Below are 20,763 nucleotides of genomic sequence, written 5' to 3'. Positions count from 1 at the left end.
TTAATTATATATATTAACCACAAGAACCATGTACATATATACAGTCAAGGATTCAAGCCAGGAACTGTCTCCATGGTTGTGTACATGGCTCAGTCTAGACTGTGCACGTGTTTCTGACTAGACTGTCTCCTCGGTGTGGACCATATATGTGTTCTCTCACATCACTTTGTAACAGTACTGTACTCAATCCCAAGTGCTAAACCCCGATAATACAACAGTTTATTTACCCAAAGTACTTTATCCTTTCTAGTATGCAGTAGGTGAGGTATATTAGTCCAGTTTAAAATTAATTATATTCAGCAGCATGATTACTGTGCTTGGAACAGACTGGAAATTTTGCTGTAAAATCTGGATATCTGAATTACAAGAATTTCTATGAAGATAAAAAAATAAAATCAGACAATAAAAGGAATTTTGCTTTCGCCGAAAGGTGAAGAAGTGCTTTGAAAATAATACAGATGTTCAACACCTTCTCTTCAAATAGGTGTCCTTTTGTGAGTGTATTTGTGCATTCCCATTCACCTGCATTCTCCCCCTACGTCAAAGCAACTAAGGTACAAATCAGGCCCACTTTTTCATTCAGTGCTCAGCATATCTGGAGAGATGTGGAACTAGCTACAGCGAGGGATGGCAACCCATCAAAAATCTCAGGCCTTATAATTTCACAGTGGCGATGCCAGGATCGTGCCCAGTAGTGACTTCTAGCAGTGATCTTCTTCAGAGTTCCTAAAGGGCAGTGAGAGGGCACCGCAATTGCCTGCTCCACACCACCCCCCACCGTCTCCGCCCCCACTCCCAGCAGTTGGCAACAGCGTACATTTCCACTCCACCCAGCTGGCACCCAAGGTATAGTCAGACTGGAAGGGAACCAATTAAGATTATTTAAAGATCATCCTAAACCTGAATACTCCATCAGAATAAGGAACAAAGGTCAGCAACAGAACAGCATTTCAACTCTGCTAAGCTGACAGAAAAGCAAGACTGAGGAGTGTTAGGTTCTTCATCTGTGAATCAGACTTCCTATAATGTTTATAAAATTCTGTGCTAAATAATAAAATTAGAAGTTTGCCTTACCTCACTAGGTTCTGGCAAATCTGACATCCTGGAAGACACCTGCCATAAATTAAAAAATTGTTATTTAACATTTTTGTCCAATCTATCCACAAACTATTAAAAATCAGTTGTGTTCTATTTATTCCATTGATAACTCTGTATTCAATGTTCAGAATAAAATACTTTCACACTAATGGTCTTAGTACCACCATTAAAGCATTTTCATATCAGGTGGAACATCGGTTTGTAAAGTGCTTCTCCATCTACTATAGCTTAGCGATGCATCTTGGCACCAACCTCTGAAGAGCAATTGTTTCCTTATCACCATGTTTCAATTTTCACTACCAACCACCTTTGTAGCCTTTCTGATTCCGAATGTGCGACTGAGTGGGAATTCATTTGTACAGTGGCTCCAGTATCAATTCGAACTGGATGGTGGATGGCCCACTGCTATCAGCAAAAGGAAAAGTATTCAGTCCAGCCTAGTAGGATGAAAGACAAACTTGGGGCCCACAAGAGAAAGAACTGTCTGCTAAAGATATATTTAAGGTTTTTTTTTCCAATTGCGATGGCATAGGCGTAATACTGGCGCATGAGGCCAGGGGTTAGGGAAATCTGGTTCAGGTTTATATGCCCAAATCTGCATCACTTTAGCATCTGAAATATTTTCCAACAAACTCTATAAATTGGTCTGATGAAAAGCAACCATAGTTTTATTTAACTGAAGGCGGTTATGATTTTCTGTGGTCTTTAAGAACCCAGGAAAATTATTTCTCCCATATCTGCAGGGCATAGATCTGGCATAGATTGTGAAAACCAGGCTCCATAAGCTGCAACTCTGTTCAGAGCCAGGTCAGACCTATGCCATCTGCTGCCAGGGCTTTTGCCAAGTATAGGAATATAACAATGTACCCTGGAATGCCAAATAGAAAACCCTCTTCACACCCACCTGTCTTTGCAGCATTTCCACTTCACTGTCAAGTGCCTTGTTGTTCTCGCAATTGACATGTACCATTTCCTTCCTTCACAGTTATGCTGCCTTCTCTAGGCTTTTACTAGCCACTTCTTTTGTCATTTTAATCTCCGGAGAGACTGAAAAATGCATAGGAAACAACTGAACCTTTAAGAAAGACTGGAACAACCCCAACCTCATGTGGTAGTCACCACTGTTGTATACCTATCACATATGAGGTACATTACGGTAAGACGCCTGTGCTACAGGTACGGGGGTAGATCCCTGCCTGCTGGCTCCGCCCAGTAGGTGGAGTATAAATGTATGGGGTCTCCGAGCTGCAGCCATTTCGGCAGCAGCTGCGGGAGGCTACACATCTCTGCGTAATAAAGCCTCGATTACACTCTAGTCTAGTCCCGTCGTAATTGATAGTGCATCAATTTATTACAGAGATTTTACAACAATGGATCTCCGCATCAAGCCTGATCGCCTGCAGCTGCACCCTCAAGCAGACAACGCCAAGTCGGCCTTCGCACATTGGCTAGCTTGCTTTGAAGCATACATCGGATCTGCGACAGAACCATCCTCAGAGGCACAGAAGCTCCAGATCCTGTACACGCGTCTGAGCTCCGATATCTTTCCCCTCATCCGGGATACACCTACATACACTGAGTCCATGGCGCTACTGAAGGAGAACTACACTCAGCAGATCAACAAACTCTACGCCAGGCACCTCCTGTCCAGGCAGCATCAACTCCCCGGTGAGTCTGTGGAAGATTTCTGGCCTGCACAGCACGCCCTGGCGAGGGACTGCGATTGCCAGGCCATTTCGGCTATTGAACATTCTGAACTCCTAATTAGGGACGCTTTCGTTACGGGCAAAGGGTCGGCGTACATCCGCCAGTGCCTCTTAGAAGTGGCTACCTCGACCTCGCGGCGACCAAGAAACTTGCAATCTCACTCACAGTCGTCTCCCGCAATGTACAGGCGTATGCCCACCCCCCCTTCCTGGACATCATGGACCCCGCCAGCGACCGCCCCCAGCCAAACCCAAGCCTGCACCGCGCGGCACCCAACCAACCCCGGGGGACCCAAGTGCTTCTTCTGCGGACAGACAAAGCACCCCCGGCAGCACTGCCTGGCGCGGAGCGCGCTCTGCAAGGCCTGCGGGAAGAAAGGACATTTCGCTGCCGTGTGCCAGTCCCGCTCAATCGCCGCTGTAACCAGGCCCATTGTCCCTGCACCCCCCATGTGCGACCCGTGGGTGCTGCCATCTTCCTCGCCTCAGACCACGTGAAGCCCATGGGTGCCGCCATCTTGCTTGTCTCAGGACACGTGCGGCCTGTGGGCGCCGTCATCTTCCCCCCCATCAGGCCTCGTGCGGCCCATGGGCACCGCCATCTTTAACGCCGCCCGCCACGTGCGCCCCATGGGCGCCACCATCTTACCCGCCTCAGGACCCCTGCTCGTCGGGCACCTCATTGGGCCGCTCATCGCCTGCAACTGCCGCCGACCAGCCAGGGGCCTTCCAACACCAGCCGTGTCTCGCCTCCATCACGATCGACCAGTCCCGACCACGCAACCTCGCGACCACGTCGAAGACAGTGAAGGTCGATGAGCACAAGACATCATGCCTTCTGGACTCTGGGAGCACTGAGAGCTTTATCCACCCGATACGGTAAGGTGCTGCTCCCTCACAGTACACCCCATGAACCAGAAAATCTCCCTAGCCTCCGGATCCCACTCTGTGGCAATCTGGGGGTACTGCACTTCCATCCTCACCATCCAGAGCGCAGAGTTCAGCGGCTTCTAGCTCTACGTCCTCCCCAACCTCTGCGCTGCCTTGCTACTCGGTCTGGACTTCCAGTGCAACCTCCAGAGTCTAACCCTGAAATTTGGCGGGCCCCTACCACCCCTTACTGTCTGCGGTCTCACGACCCTTAAGGTCGACCCGCCTTCTCTGTTTGCAAACCTCACCCCGGATTGCAAACCCGTTGCCACGAGGAGCAAACGGTATAGTGCCCAGGAAAGGACCTTCATCAGGTCTGAGGTCCAGCGGCTGCTACGGGAAGGCATTATCGAGGCCAGCAACAGCCCCTGGAGTGCCCAAGTGGTATTGTGAAAACTGGGGAGAAAACTAGGAATAGAAAATACAGTAAGACCATTAATCGGTACATGCAGCTCGACACGTATCCCCTCCCATGCATATCTGATATGGTCAACCAGATTGCACAGTACCGGGTCTTCTCAACCGTGGACCTGAAATCTGCCTACCACCAGTTCCCCATTCGCAAGGCAGACCGCCCGTACACCGCGTTTGAAGCGGATGGCTGCCTTTACCACTTCCTTAGGGTTCCCTTCGGCGTCACTAATGTGGTCTCGGTCTTCCAACAGGAGATGGACCGACTGGTTGACTGGTACGGACTGCGGGCCACCTTCCCGTACCTGAATAACATCACCATCTGCAGCCATGACCAGCAGGACCACGGCGCTAACCTTTCCAAATTCCTCCACACCGCCAAACTCCTCAACCAACCCTACAACAAGGAGAAGTGCGTGTTCGGCACTAACCGCTTAGCCATCCTCAGATATGTGGTTGAAAATGGAGTTCTAGGGCCCGACCCTGATCGCATGTGTCCCCTCATGGAACTCCCCCATCCCCACTGCCCCAAAGCCCTCAAACAATGCCTGGGGTTTTTCTCGTACTATGCCTAACTATGCGGACAAGGCCTACCCACTCATTCACTCCACTGTTTTCCCACTGATGGCCGAAGCTCACCAGGCCTTCAATCGTATCAAGGCCGACATCGCTAAGGCCGCAATGCACACGGTCGATGAGACGCTCCCCTTCCAAGTTGAGAGTGATGCATCCGACGTCGCTCTGGCCGCCACCCTCAACCAGGCAGGCAGGCTCATGGCATTCTTTTCACGCACCATCCATGCCTCCGGAAATTCGGCACTCCTCCGTCGAGAAGGAGGCCCAAACCATCGTAGAAGCTGTACGACATTGAAGGCATTACCTGACCGGCAGGAGATTCACTCTCCTCACTGACCAACGGTCGGTTGCCTTCATGTTCAACAACACACAGCGGGGCAAGATCAAAAATTATAAGATCTTGAGGTGGAGGATCGAGCTCTCCATCTACAATTACGAGATTTTGTATCGCCCCAGGAAGCTCAACGAGCCCCCTGATGCCCTATCCCGAGGTACATGTGCCAGCGCACAAGTGGACCGACCCCGGACCCTACACGACGGTCTCTGTCACCCAGAGGTCACCCGGTTTTTTCACTTCATAAAGGCCAACAATTTGCCCTACTCCATTGAGGAGGTCAGGGCTATCACCAGAGACTGCCAGGTCTGCGCGGAGTGCAAACCACACTTCTACCGGCCGGACCTAGCGCACCTAGTGAAGGCCTCCCGCCCCTTTGAACGCCTCAGCGTGGATTTCAAAGGGCCCCCCCCCTCCACCAACCGAAACACGTACTTTCTTAACGTGGTCGACGAATACTCCAGATTCCCCTTCGCCGTCCCATGCCCCGATATGACGTCTGCCACCGTCATCAAAGCCCTCAACACCATCTTCGCTCTGTTCGGTATCCCCACCTACATCCACAACGACTGGGGATTCTTATTTATGAGCGATTAGCTGCGCCAGTACCTGCTCAGCAAGGGCACCGCCTCGAGCAGGATGACCAGCTACAACCCCCGGGGAAATGGGCAGGTGGAGAGGGAGAATGGGACGGTCTGGAAGGCCATCCAGCTGGCCCTACGGTCCAAGAATCTCCTGGCCTCCCGCTGGCAAGAGGTCCTCCCCGACGCCCTTCACTCCATTTGGTCGCTCCTTTGCACTGCGACTAATGAAACCCCCCATGAACGTCTCTTTGCCTTCCCCAGAAAGTCCACCTCCGGGGTTTCGCTCCCAATATGGCTGGCAGCTCCAGGACCCATTCTCCTCCGCAATCATATGCGGCTCCACAAGGCGGATCCGTTGGTTGAGAGGGTACAGCTACTCCATGCGAACCCGCAGTACGTTACGTGGCGTACCCCAATGGCCGCCAAGACACAGTCTTCCTCAGGGACCTGGCACCAGCTGGGTCCCCACACACATCCCCCCTCCCCCACCCCAGCACCACCCTTCCTCCCCCCCAGCACACCTCACCACAGCCACTACACTACGTCCTCCCCTTGGTCCCACCCAGGGATGAAGATGAGGTCTACATGCTCCCGGAGTCACCGGCGACCGAACCGACGCCTGCATCGCCACCGAGATTGCGGCGCTCAAAACAGAGGATCAAGAGCGCCCGATCGTCTGAATTTGTAAACTTTTCCTAAAATGTTAACCTATGCATGTAAATAGTTTTCCACCACCCCCGCTGGACTCTTTTTTAACAGGGGGTGAATGTGGTACTCACCACTATTGTATATATATCGCATATGAGGTTTATTATAGTATGGCTCCTGTACTACAGGTACGGGGGTAGATCCCTGCCTGCTGGCTCCGCCCAGTAGGCGGAGTATAAATGTGTGGGCTCTCTGAGCTGCAGCCACTTCGGCAGTAGCTGTGGGAGGCTCCACATCTCTGCGTAATAAAGCCTCGATTACACTCTACTCTCGTCTCATCGTAATTGATAGCGCATCACCGCTGAAGCCTCCAAAAATTATGGTTAACTTTTATGGCAAGTATAAAATGTGAACTGCCTGTGTGAGTGGGTGGTTGCCATTTTAAAACATGAAAACAATTATATTAGTGGTTTATATTAAATGAATGAATATGTGGCATGATTTAATGTATAAATTGATTGCAGAAAGATTAAGTGTTTTAAAACCCATCAAATGCATTGTCTTTGGGAGGGGGCGGCATGGTGATGCAATGGTTAGCACTGCGGCCTCATGGCGCCGAGGACCCAGGTTCGAACCTGGCCCCGGGTCACTGTCCGTGTGGAGTTTACACATTCTCCCCGTGTCTGTGTGGGTCTCACCCCCACCACCCAAAAATGTGCAGGTAGGTGGATTGACCACACTAAATTGTCCCTTAATTGGAAAAAAATAATTGGGTACTCTTAAAAAAAAATTTTTTTTTAATTCATTGTCTTTGGTCTCCAGAGCAATTTAATTAATCAATTCCCTCTGAGTCACCTTGACTGTGACATCAGTCATGATCAGATGTTGTGCTTTCACTTTCAGAATCATCACAACAAATATTCTTCCTCAGCTAACTGTGGATATTCCAAAGTTTGTGCACTAATAGCATCTCAGGATTTGATAATGAAACATCAAGCGGGGAAGCACACATGGTTTCATTCTATGTTTTTTTGCTGTGAACAATATTCCATTTGGCATTTGGTGCAAACAGGATTCTTGAATGGCTGGCTGAGGCACAAATCCAAACATTGAACTACAGACATTCGATCCCAGTATAACTGCAATGTGGCTGTTATTTCTTCATATCGGTTATATGGGATCTGAACATATCCCACACCTACAAGCTGTGTTCTTTACTTAGGCCATTGGAGCACCTATTATACACATTATGGATCTATAACTTCACTCCATCTTCATCTATCCAACTATTATCATAGACATGCACAAAAACTCCTGCCAGGAATTCGATTTTCATCTTGGATTTAAGTTGGAAAATTAGCATAGAACTTAATTTTGTTCCATCGGCATGCAGGAATCTTGTGTTCTCATGTCTTGTGATTTTCACTAGAACTGTTCTTGGAACCTTTCTACTCCACAATTTGGTTGCTGTGCTTATGGAAATTCATGCTCACTCATTCATGTTGCCTATATGACAGAATGAATACTCTTATTTTTGCCGCTGTTTGATGCTGAATTACTGGAAACTGGTCATGTTGGCATCAAGGTCTTTTGGTAGTTTCCGAGCCATCTTGATCTTCTGTTGCAACACTGGCCAATTTTTTTCCATAAAGCAGCTACACCAACTAGCTGTTGGAATGAAATCTTTGCTGGAGTCAGGGTTTGATTTGGTCCCGTTAATGTTGTATACTCACAGGGGGTGGGATTCTCTGTTGCCCAACACCAATATCGTAATCGGCAATCATTGCGGAGAATCCCTTGTTATGACCGAATCGGAGGCGACGCCTGTTTTCGGATGCTCCACCTCCTCCAATATGGCATCATCAAGGAGTACACGGCAAGCCCTTGCGATGGTCTCAAGACGTTACCTGAAGGCCCTCCCCTGATGGGCTGAGTTCCCAACAGAGCAGGGCACGTGTGCTCTCAGTTTTCATGCACCCAGCGTGGCGGCTTCAGACTGTGTCCAACATCGCCACAGTCGGTGGGAGCCGTGCCGCTGACCAAGGGGTCTTCATCGAAGGCTGTGGGGGGGGATGGAGGTAGCGAGGGGGTGTCCAGGAGGCACTATCTGGAAGGTCAGGTCTGCATACGGACGGTGTCATGTTGTACGGCGCGACTGCTGCTGGTCATCGCCGTGCACATGATGGCCACGGACCCGACAATTCTCCGGCCATTTATTTTGTGAAGGCTGTGTGTTTTACGTGCCGTGGCTGCTAGCCCCACACCAGTCGGAGGGACGATGCTGGGGCCTCGCCCACTTTTTCATCTTAAAACTAGACACTTCCTCTGGACATAGCCTCAAAATCAGAGAATCCAGCCTATCATATTTGCACTGACAACGAAACCATTCTGACAATTTTCAAGGACCCATTCTGATACACGCGTCTCCCGGTCAAGCCAGTGGCTGGTTGGTACCTGTCCTCATGGCGCATTTGATCTTGGGCATCTTCTTCAGGGTGGATTCCTTCTTCCGTTCCTACACCAGTTTTGATCTAACATTGAATTCTCTCACTACAACACAGTTAGCAAATGTTATAATCTTTAGCTTGAAATCCATTTCAAAACACATTTTGTTAAAATACTAATTTCTCTTCATCGTTTGCCATGCAGGATCTGCTTTATGTCGCTGTGTATATATGTCAGTTATTGTAGTTGTGTGCAATGTCTCCTTAAGAACCAAGTCACGTGGGCAGCACGGTGGTGCAGTGGTTAGCACTCTACCTCATTGTGCCGAGGACTCGGGTTCGATCCCGGCCCCGAGACACTGTCTGTGTGGAGTTTACGCATTTTCCCCGTGTCTGCGTGGGTCTCTCCCCCACAACCCAAAACAATATGCAGGGTAGGTGGATTGGCCACCCAGGTTCAATTCCTGGCTTGGGTCACTGTCTGTGTGGAGTCTGCACATTTTCCCAGTGTCTGCGTGGGTTTCCTCCGGGTGCTCCGGTTTCCTCCCACAAGTCCTGTAAGCTTTCTTGTGACAATAAAGATAATTATTATTATTATGATTAAATTGCCCCTTAATTGGAAAAAAAATAATTGGGCAATCTAAATTTGTTTACAAAAAGAACTTAGTGACGGGGCTTACGTGAGGGCATCAACTAATTTGCAGGCTTTTAGGGAGTCTACTGCCAAACCTTGTACAGTGAAGATCTGTTCGATAAACCTCTGTTAGTCTTGCACCAAGCCCATGTGCTTCTGCAATTCTATTTCTTTTGTACTGTTAATCTCAAGATACAACACTTTACCAAAAGCAGTTTACAAAAAGAAAACTGGTGGCGAGAATGGGGTAAGAAAGAAGAAAAAAATTACTTTTCAAAAGTCGCTGTAGTGAAGTGGTTTCAGCAGATCAATCAACTCATTAACAGAAGATCAGAAAAAGTAAGGTTTGGGGGCAGAAGTTCACAGGAAGTGCCTGCACCAATTTTAAACTGGCAATCTGAGGAGTCAGGCTGCAGGGCTTGCCATATACAGCACAGTAAGACACGGAGATAGAGCGGGGCAGAGAATAAACAGTTATTATAACTTACGCAAGTTAATGCTGTTGTAAATTAAAGCTGATGAAAGTTAAAGCTGTTGCAAATTGGTAATCCATCTTGAATGACCCACCATTAAATTAAGTGAAGGGGGAGAGTATTCCAATACCGTGAAAAATGGCGGGAAATTTTGGCGCAATGGATTCTTTTGACCAGGACTCGAGAACTGGAAGTTATGTTCAGAGGGATTCTATTATTATATTCAAACCAACTAAATTTCTGAAGAGATTAAGGTCCCTGTATTCTTAAGTACAATCGGAAGCCAAACTTTTAATTTGCTAAGAATCTTAGTTCAGTCCGAGATCGCAGGACATAAGCCATATCAAGAACTGGTGAAAATATTAGAAGATCATTATTCGCCAAAGCCATTGATTATTGTGGAGAGGTTTTGTTTTCATCAAATGAATCAGCTAGAAGGTGAAAATACTGCACAGTGTGTTGCAATCCTCAAGCAACTTGCAGAGTTTTGTGAATTTGTCAATTTATTAGCTGACACAATCAGAGATCGCCTAGTGTGTGGTTTGAAAAATGAGACCATTCAAAGAAGGTTGTTAACGGAATGTAATCTATGTTTCAAGACTGCATAAGATATTGCTATGAAGGCTTCTCAACTTGGAGCAAGCATGAGGATCCATAAACTAGCTGCTGGTCAAAAGACATCCACCCAGCAACAGGCGTGTCGTATCTGTGCAAAACGGGCCAATCACAGGCTGATTGCTGAAGCAAGGACAGCCAATGTAGAAATTGTGGCAGAATTATAATAATAATAATCTTTATTGCCACAAGTAGGCTTACATTAACACTGCAATGAAGTTACTGTGAAAAGCCCCTAGTCGCCACATTCCGGCAATTAGCCACAAAGCAAGAGCTTGCAGGAGTAAAATAACTTCTCCAGAGAAGAACACTCAAAGGAAGACATTGAACTCAGTGAAAGGAAGAAACAAACCAAATTCAACTAAGGGAATTCATAATGATGAAGAAAAGAATAACAACCATAATGAAACTAAAACAATTTATTCCGATGAAGAATTAAAGTTGAATGTGCTATCAGCCCAGAGTGAGTCACACCATTTTTGCATAGTGCCAAAGTTGAATAGGCAACCTATTAAAATGGAGGATGATACGGGGGCTGCCGTCTTCCTAATTCCTGAGACCATCTACAGTCTTAATCACCTGCCGTCAAAAGCAGCAGATGTGATCTTGAGGACTTATCCTGAAGAGATAGTACAACTGAGAGATTACAGCGCATTCAAGGTTCAGCTAAGTGAATAAACCACAGTTACCACTCCATGTAATGTGAGGAGGTTTTCCAGCTCTCTTTTCTGCTGTTGGCTGGAAGAGATTCAACTGAATTGGAGCACTATCAACCACTTAATTGATTCAATATCAGACTTACAGACCATAATGGAGAAATACAGCAGTTTTTTGAAGACACACTGGGGCCCCTGAAGATTAAGGAAAATAGCCAGCCAAAATGTCTCAAGGCTAGAGCTGTACCCGATGCAATATGTCCGAACATTGAAGCGGAATTACTGAGACTTGTGGAAACAGGAGACTTAGAACTTGTCACTACTAGTGGTTGGGCCCTATTATACCTGCCATGAAATAGGATGGTACAATTCGTATCTGTGGCAATTTTAAGACAACAATCAATCCGGCACTACGTGCGGATCAATACCTGCTACCATTGACTGAAACAGGAGGCTAGAGGTTCAGCAAGATTGATGTATCGCAGGCCAACATGCGAATGAATGTGGCAGCTGGTTCTCAACACCTGCTCACCATCATGACTGACAAAGGCCTATTGGACTGAAAGAGATTGCCTTTTAGAATAACCAGTTTTATTTCAACGATTAATGGACTAGAACCTTAGTGGCTTACAGTGGTTAGAGTGGTACCTCGTTTATATATCCAAAGATGTGCAGGTTAGGTGGATTGGCCATGCTAAATTGCTCCTACATTTTGGTGAGGCTAAGTGGATGGGGCCTAGGTAGGGTGCTCTATCAAAGGGTCGGTGCAGACTCGATGGGCCAAATGGCTTCCTTATGCACTGTAGGGATTCTATGATAGAATTCTATTCTATTCTATGATATATTGATTACCAGCACAAATGAGCAAGAACAGTTACAACACTTAGAAACTACACTGAAACAATTTCAAATGAATGGACTTTGTGTCAGGAAAGATAAATGTGATTTCTTCCAATATTTCTACACAATATCTTGGACACGTAATGGACAATAGGGTCTGCATTAAGCACCTATAAATGGAACCATTATGGAGGCTCCAAGACAACGAACGCCACTCAATTTAGGTTATTCCGAGGGTTAATCAGCTACTATGGAAAATTCATCCAGGATTTGGCAACCCTATTGAAACCCTTGCACACGTTGTTTGCACAAAACAGGAATAGCAATGGACACCAAAATGTAAAAAAGCATATCAATCAGTCGGAAGTGTTGGTACATTTCAAATCGAAGTTACCATTACAACTTGCCTGTGATGCTTCATCGTACGTGTTGGAGTGGTGGTGTCACATGTACTGGGCGGGATGCTCAAGTCGCCGACGTTGTAATCGTGTTCGGCGATCGGCCAGAGAATCCCCGTTTCCACTGAAATCTGGGATGGTGCCGCTTTTGCAATGCGCCACCCCCTCCAAAGCAGTATACTCCAGGAGTACGCCGCATGCCGTACCAACAGCCTCGGTACGTTGCCTAAGGCCCACCACCCAATGCTCTGCCCCCGACCGGCTTAGTTCCCGTGGCGCGGTTCTCTCATGATCTTACCAGTCGGGAACTCGGCATGGAGGCTGCAGACTCAGTCCAGCACTGCCACAATCGGGGGAGGGGCAATCCGCGGGTTGGGGGGGGGGGGGGGGGGGGGGGGGGACATTGGCTGGGGCAGGGGGCACTGTGGGGGGTGATCCGGGGCTCGTGAGCCGTCCAAAGTGGGGGCACTATTTTGCAGGCCAGGTCCGTGAACGGCCGCGCCTTATTGCACAGGGCGGCTGTTATAGGCCGCAGCCGTGCACATACGCGGCCACGGACCTTTCAATTCTCTGGGCCGTATCGGCAGTTAGAGCCGGGTACTGTACGCTACCTTCCTGCTATTCCCCAGCCAAACGGCGGATCAGTGACCATTTTGCACCAGATTTTCAGTTGTAAAAGGCCACCATTCCCACGCTGACGTCAGGACATTGCCTAAGAATCGGAGAATCCAACCCACTATCTTCAGGGGAAGAAAGCCCCATAACATTTGCATCATGTACGTTAATAAGTTCAGATTCTAACTACGTTCAATTGGAGAAGGAGGCCCTGAGTATCATATTTGGTGTATGGAAATTCCACCAATACATATACAGTAGTCACTTCACAATACTGACGAACCACAAGACCGTAACAGCTATTTCTGGGCCACACAAAGGTATCCCTTCGTTAGCTGCAAGTAGACCCCAACGATGGTCATTAATCCTATCGGCACATTCGTACAAAATCAAATACCGTCAATCCGAAAATCATGCTAATGTGAAGGCATTATCACGGTCATCTTTCCCAGCTGGTCAAATACCACCTAGTCATGATATTTTTTGCTGTTTACAGATTGTGAATGTTCCAGTGACTGCAGCTCAAAGACCTACCAGAAATGATCCTGTGATGGGGGAGATACTGGAAATGATATCAAAGGGGAGGATAGCAGGGAAACATCCTCAGTTAAAATAATAAATTTCCAGGAGACTCAAATTAACAGCACAGGGTGAATGTCTTCTGTGGGGGATGAGAGCAATTATTCCACCAAACTTATAACAAAAGGTTTTGGAGCAGTTACAGGAAGGACACCCAGGCATAGTGCGAATGAAGGAACTAGCACTAGTTACTTTTGATGGCCAGGAAAAGCAGGACTGCACCAGTCATGTACACAGGTAAGGAATGCACTGCCGGTATCCCCATTCCATTCATTGGAGTGGCCTAAAATGCCGTGGCAACATCTGCACATTTACTTCGCTGGTCCAGTCATGAGGCACATGTTCATGGTCATTGTAGATGCACACTCAAAGTGGCCTGAGGTGGTCGTAAAGAAGTTGACCACTGCCGAACAAACCATTGAGAAACTCAATGAGATCTTTACAAGATTGGGAAAATCAGAACAGATCAGGAGCGACAATGGGCCACAGTTTACAGCCTAAGAGTTTGAAGACTACTTCAAGATGTGTGGAGTTTAACATATTAAGTCAGCACCTTATGACCCAACCTCAAATGGTTTAGTCAAAAGATTTGTCCAGTCCTTGGAACAAACACTGAAGGCTTTCAAAGACCAAGATTCACTTCAGCGTGTGAAGATGTTTCCAGCAACATACCGAAATATGGCACATGCAACTACACAAAGTTCACCAGCTTTGCTATTGATGAAAAGGAAGCTGAAGACTACCTTTGATTTACTCTTGTCAGAGGAGACATCTGACATAGTAGAGCGAAACCAACAACACATACTTGCAAAGAGAAAGTAACTCAAGGAAGCGCTCATTTCAATAAGGAGAAGCAGTGTTAACGTGCAGCTACACCACTAATTACACCCTCTCTCAACCAGGCACCAGCTTAGATACAAGCATGTCAGTGGGCTTTGGGTTATCAGATCAGATGTTAATGCATTGTGGGGTGCATACGACTCACTCATGAGGTGAGAGCTGGTAGGGGCAAAGAGCTCCCAGTGGGCCTGCTGTGAGAAGACTGATGGCGCTCAGGATAACATGCAGTTGAGGCTGATAGTGAGCATCTGGAGTTGACCATCAGGCGTCAGATGCTGGAAGTCCAGTGGGATAGGTGGGAAGATCCAGCAGATATCCATACAGATCTGCATACCATGGTCCCTATCATGGAGGAATCTGAGAAACCTGAGCACTGCGTTGACCCTAAGCATCCACCATTGACACCTGAGGAGGTACCGCTGACGGATCTACCCACATTACACCCTCTCTCTCAACCAGTTGTTGATGTAAGCACGTCAGTGGGTTTTCAGCTCGGATGGTAGTGCACTGTGGGTTGGACACTCCCGTGAGGAGCTGGTGGGGCAAAGAGTTCCCAGTGTGCCAGCTGTCAGAAGACTGCTGCCGCTCAGGATAACAATGCAATCGAGGTTGATGGTGAGCCTGGAGGGTACCGCAGAGTACCATCAGAATAGTACAAGCAGCCAAATCCCATCTTCAGTAACCTTATTGTTCTCCCAACCACTGCCCTGGTGTAGGTGTAACATCGATTGTACCTCTCTTCTGCCTCTGTCCTGAGCTGCTAGAATGGCATCATGAGCTACCTATTTAAGGGGTACCCATTGGCACCTAATAACTGTGGTGTTCTTTGTGTTGCTTATTTCAGGATGGTTGGGGTAGTGTTCACAAAGACCAGAAAATAGCTTTAACTTAAACAAAGCAATTAATTTATTTACACTACTAACTTGGATTTAACACATACTCCTTAAGAATACCGGTTGATGAATAACATCTAAACTACACTCATCTGCAGCTAATCTCACTACTGGTTTAAACTATGATCAAACCTTAATTGCACTATCTGCTCTTCTGACCTTCACTAGCTAACTCCTGCATACACTCCTCCTCTAAGGTCCAGCATCACTTACATAGTTGTAACTGTAGCTCCCTCTTGTGGCTATTCTCGACACTACATTAACCCTTGCAATGCCGATAGTTATAATAATACCACAACAACCAGCCATCCAGGCTTGAAACCTGTGAGTGTCACAGAATATCTGCATCATGGGAACTGCTTGGGTGCATTGCATAGACCTGCACAATATGGGTCTCGTGGCCGCATTCTAACTGCATTTCTCATGTCTGCACATTCCCTATTCACAATGGCACCCCACTGATCTGCCGTAGATTTGATGGGGATATGAATGCAGTTTATGGCATCCTAGCGATACCTCCAAAGCATCTGACTCGCTCAGCTTGGCTGGCTTAGTTCGTGAAGTAAGGAATGAATGTGCAGACCCAGTTGAACAAAGTGGCAGCTACAAGCTTGATGCAATTATGGCAGCTAATTAGGGCAGTCTACACAGATCCCCCACAGACCCCTGGAAAGAGCTGAATGCATAAAAATTGAGGGCTCCTCCAGAGCCACTGGCATTGGGTGCCTACCCACATAGTTGGAGGTGATCCCCGGCTCAATTATGTGGCATAGCGATGCCACGGTGTCCCTGAAGAGGTGGAGTCTCTTGCGACACTGGTCCTCGGACATGTTAAGGTAGCTGGATCGTTGCCTGCATGCTCTGGCAGCAGGACAGTAGTGTTTTCTTTGGGGCCATCCACCTTGTTCACCCTGCTTGCCGTGTAGACGCTGTGTCTGCGCTTCACATCCCACAGGTCTCTCCCTGCATCGCTGTCTATGGATACTTGACCTCCTCCCACTTCGGCCCCTCTCTTCCTCCTCCTCAGAGATGCCACCCTCAGCGGAGTACACAATGCTCATCTGTTAAAATGAAGGTGGCACTCCCTCTGCACTGAAGGCTGGTATGGGCAGTAATGCTCCGACAGAGTTGACAAAACAGAAATGTCATCAAAGCAAGGCTAACTAAGAAAATACTGCAGAAGATATCAGTAGAAAAGGTCTGAAATCTCAAGACTAAAGCAACAGCAGACTTTCACCTGAACTATTGACTCACAGAGCCAATTCCCCTGGCCCCTTTTATCTCGCCCATCGCTGAGAAAAGTGAACAAATGGGATGGCCGCCCACCCATGTTGCCTGTGCGCCAGGCCAAAAATCATACGGGCAATGTAAAATACTAGTCAACTGCACCTTTAATTGCCCTAACTGGTTGATTAATTGTCAGCGGGCATGCGGAGGAGTTGGCATTGCGCCTGCTGACCAAAATGTCACGCGGGCCTGTGATGACATCAAGGTGCGCATCCAAGTCTCCTCACACAATTTCACATTCTTCGCCCAAAAATCATGCGTAAAATTCTGGAAACAGTTTCTCCCTATCTACTCTGTCTAGACTCCCTGTGATTTCAAATACCTGTATCAAATCTTCTTTCAACCTTTTCTTCTCCAAAGAGAACAGTTCTAGCTTCTCCAATCTATCTCTGTAACAAAGTCCCTCAATCCTGGAACCATTCACGTGAATCTTCCTGTGAACCTCTCTCATGGCTTCAAATGCTTCCTAAACTGTCGTGTCCAGGATAGCAAGGGTCTTTAACATTGATCCCTGAGGAACTCCACTGCAAACCTTCCTCCATTCTAAAAAACTACTGTTCACCATGTTCTTTGTTTCATGTCACTCATATCAATACCTAAGAACATAAGAACTGGAAGCAGGAGGAGGCAATTAAGCCTGTCAAGCACACTCCGCCATTCAAAACGGTCTTGACTGATCTCCCCTTAGTCTCAACTTCGCTTTCCTGCCCGTTCTCCATAACCCTTCAACCCATTACTAATTAAAAATATGTCTATCTGCTTAAATTTTCTCAATGTCCTGGCATCCACTGCATACTGGAATAGGGAATTCCACAGATTCACGACCTTTTGAGAGAAGTAAATTCTTCTCAACTCTGTTTTTGCCACCTCTGATCCTACAACTATGACCTCTCATTCTAGATTGCCCCATAAAAAGAAACATCTGTTCTGTGTAAACTTTGTCAATCAATCTAATATCATCTAATATATCTAATATTGCTTAAGCCTGTGTCTAGTGTGGAGAAATTCCTATAAGTTTTGAGATGTCTTAAAGTATTCTAAATAAACCTGTAATAGATTTGGAGCTATGATAAAGCAGACGTATAAGATATGTGAATGAATAATGGTGACAATTTGGCCTGAATGATCATTTCTAAAAGCTTTAGCACTACCGAGGGGAAACTCACTGGTCTGTAGTTGTTGATTTATCTTTACACAAGTGAGTAAACATTTGCAATTCTTCATTTCTCTGGAACCACTACTAAATCTAAGGAAGCCAATTGAGAGCATTTTATTTTGCTTCATATTGATTTTATTTGTCATTGCTGTGAAGATAATCTTCAGTGGAGAATACTTTTTAAAATGTTTTTATTGGGGTTTTTCTTTTAATACAAAACAAGAATAAATGTGAGCATACAAAGGAACTATATACAATGGTTACCAGTCGCTATCTACATCAGTTACGATTTGGCTAGGCCTCCTGCTCCCAACACCCCGCTTTCCTCCCGATCCCCCTCTCCTTCTTACTATCTGGTGTGTCTTCTTTGTTCATTGGATCTTCCAACCTGGACCTGTTGGGGTGGTATGGTGCTAATAATAATTTTGTGTTAGGTATGGTTGGGTCTTTGCCTCTTTGTTCCCTCCCTCCTCCCCCCTTGCCCTTTTTGTTTGTGTCTGTGGTTCTTCTGTGGAACCGCTGTAATGTTCTTGTCGGATGGCCTGATTTATATTACAAGAACACGTGTAGCTATAAACAATTCATTAACATTAACTGTGGGTCAAATATATACAAAACAACAGTAGAATAACAGTATTGAACATGCACAAGCAACCTCTCTCTTCCAGCTCACAAGTCAGACTCAGGTCACCTGACTCTAACATTCACTTATATACTAATAAGACTCCTTATGGTTAGTCGGTGAATTACAACACAACCATGATTTCACCACACCCCCTCCCTCTGGCATATTGGCTGTTGGCTACAAACAGGTCTTGGAACAGATTGGTGAATGGTTCCATGTTTTGTGGAAGCCCTCTTCCAACCCCCAGATAGTGAATTTTATTTTCTCCATTTGGAGAAATTCCGATAGTTTGGACAGCTTTGGGTGGTGCTGCTGATCGCCAGCAGAGCAGGGTTCTCTGGCAAGCGTTTAGGGAGGCAAAGGCAATGGCATCGGCATTACTCTCCATAAAGAGTTCTGGCTGCTCGCATACACCGAAGACTGTCACTCTTGGGCATGGCTCCACCCTCATCCCCACAACCTTGGACATCACTTCGAAGAAGGCTGTCCAGAACTGACAAGTCTCGGGCATGACCAGAACATGTGGGTGTGATTGGCCGGGCCTCCATGGCACCGTTCACATTTGTTGTCCACCTCCGGGAAGAACCTAATCATTCAGGTTCTGGTTAAGTGAGCTCTGTGTACCACTTTCAGCTGCATTGGGCTTAGCCTAGCACAAGTGGAGGTGGTGTTGATCCTGTGCAGTGCTTCGCTCCAGTATCCCCACCCTATTTCAAAGCCTAGGTCCTCCTCCCATTTTCCCCTTGTCTCGTTCAGTGGAGACCATGCCCTTTCCAGTGGTTGCCAATACAGGTCTCCACAGTTTCCAATCCCTAGGATAGTATTCTAACAGTAGGTCCTCTAAAAGTGATTGTGGCGGTGGCCATGCATATGTCTTTGTTTCCCTATGCAAGAAGTTTATGACTTGCATGTCTCTTAATTTGTTTTCTCCGGTCATTTGTAACTTCTCTGTTAAGTCCCTAACTGTCAACGTCGCCCCTTCCTGTCTCCACCTTTTGAAGGTGGCGTCCATTTTTGTTGGTGCGAGCCTGTGGTTGTTGCATATGGAGGGTTTTATGGACATCTTGATTAGACCGAAGTGCTGTCGTAGTTGATTCCACTGGAGTGTGGCTATCAGCACTGGGCTCATTGAGTGCCTGGTCGGTGGATGCAGGAGCACTACCATCGCCAGGGCCCAGAAGTAGATCCCTGTGCAGGAGCCCTCCTTAATTTCTATCCATTCGGCCTCCGGTTCCTTTGTCCATTGCTTTACTCTTTCTGCTTTGCTGCCCAGTGGCAATACTGCAGGTTTGGGACGGCTAAGCTCCTCATGTTTCTCGTTCTCTGCAGAACTTTTTTGGGGATCCTAGGGTTTCTTCCACCCCCGCACACAAAGTCATGATCAATTTTTCCACTGAGTTGAAAAAGGCCTTGGGGATGTAGATGGGTATGGATCTGAACAGGAAAAGGAACCTGGGCAGTACGTTCATCTTGATCATCTGCATCCTCCCCACCAGGGAGAATGGGAGTGTGTCCCACCTCTGCAGGTCCTTTTTAACTCCCTCCACCAGACTAATCAGGTTCCACTTCTGGATCCACGGCAATTTTGATCCCCAGGTAGCAGAATTTGTTTTAGGCCTGTTTAAAGGGCAGTCTCTCCAGCTCTGCCCCTCCCCCTTGTGGGTTCACTGGGAAGATCTCACATTTGCTCAGGTTCAGTTTGTGGCCCAAAAAGGTTCCAAACTCTTTCAACAATGCCATGATTCTGTCCGTACTGCTTTGTGGATCTGCAGAAAGCAGATAGCAGGTCATCGCACAGAGTGAGACTCTATGCACACTGTCTCCTCTCCGGATCCCCTTCTAATTCTTGGCTGCACTGAACGCAATCGCTAGTGGTTCAATCGCTAGGACGAACAGCAGCGGGGACAGTAGGGATTCCTGCCTTGTGCCTCTGTGCAACTGGAAGTATGAGGAGCTGATGGTATTTGTCCATACGCTTGCTGTGGGAGCGCTGCACAGGGGTTTCACCCAGTTGGTGAACCCATTTCCAAGCCCGAACCGCTCCAGTACATCTATGAGGTACTTCCATTCGACTCGATCGAAGGCTTTTTCTGCGACCAGGGAGATGATCACTTCTGGTGTTCTCTCCCTGGGTGGGGTTATTATCACTTTCAGCAGGTGCCTGGTGTTCAATGTTAGCTGTCTACCCTTTATCAAGCCCATGTGATCTTCTGCTACCACCTCTGGTATGCAGTTCTCTAGTCGCCTGGCTAGGATTTTGGACAATATTTTTGTTTCTACGTTTAGCAGTGCAACAGGTCTGTAGGACCCGCATTCTGTTGGGTCTTTGTCCTTTTTGTGTATCAGCGAGATTGAGGCTTGTACCAGCAAAGGTGGCAGTGAGTCCGTGAGCACCTTCCGCAAGTGTGGGGCCAGTGCTGC

General features: G+C 47.2%; 1 protein-coding gene across 1 annotated transcript in view; it reads right to left on the bottom strand.

Annotated features, from left to right (window-relative positions):
• LOC119970397 (transient receptor potential cation channel subfamily M member 6-like) overlaps positions 1–20,763 on the bottom strand; it is a 282,278-nt gene that overhangs the window by 225,403 nt on the left and 36,112 nt on the right. Inside the window, exon 3 of the mRNA XM_038804950.1 lies at positions 1,075–1,113. Within this exon, the coding sequence (XP_038660878.1) occupies positions 1,075–1,113 (39 nt within the window). The remainder of the gene's footprint in view (positions 1–1,074; positions 1,114–20,763) is intronic.

The sequence above is a fragment of the Scyliorhinus canicula genome, chromosome 8 (genome assembly GCF_902713615.1).
Source record: "Scyliorhinus canicula chromosome 8, sScyCan1.1, whole genome shotgun sequence".
Lineage (NCBI taxonomy): Eukaryota > Metazoa > Chordata > Chondrichthyes > Carcharhiniformes > Scyliorhinidae > Scyliorhinus > Scyliorhinus canicula.
Note: the sequence above shows the minus strand (reverse complement) of the source record. Positions and strands in the feature narration are given on the sequence as shown.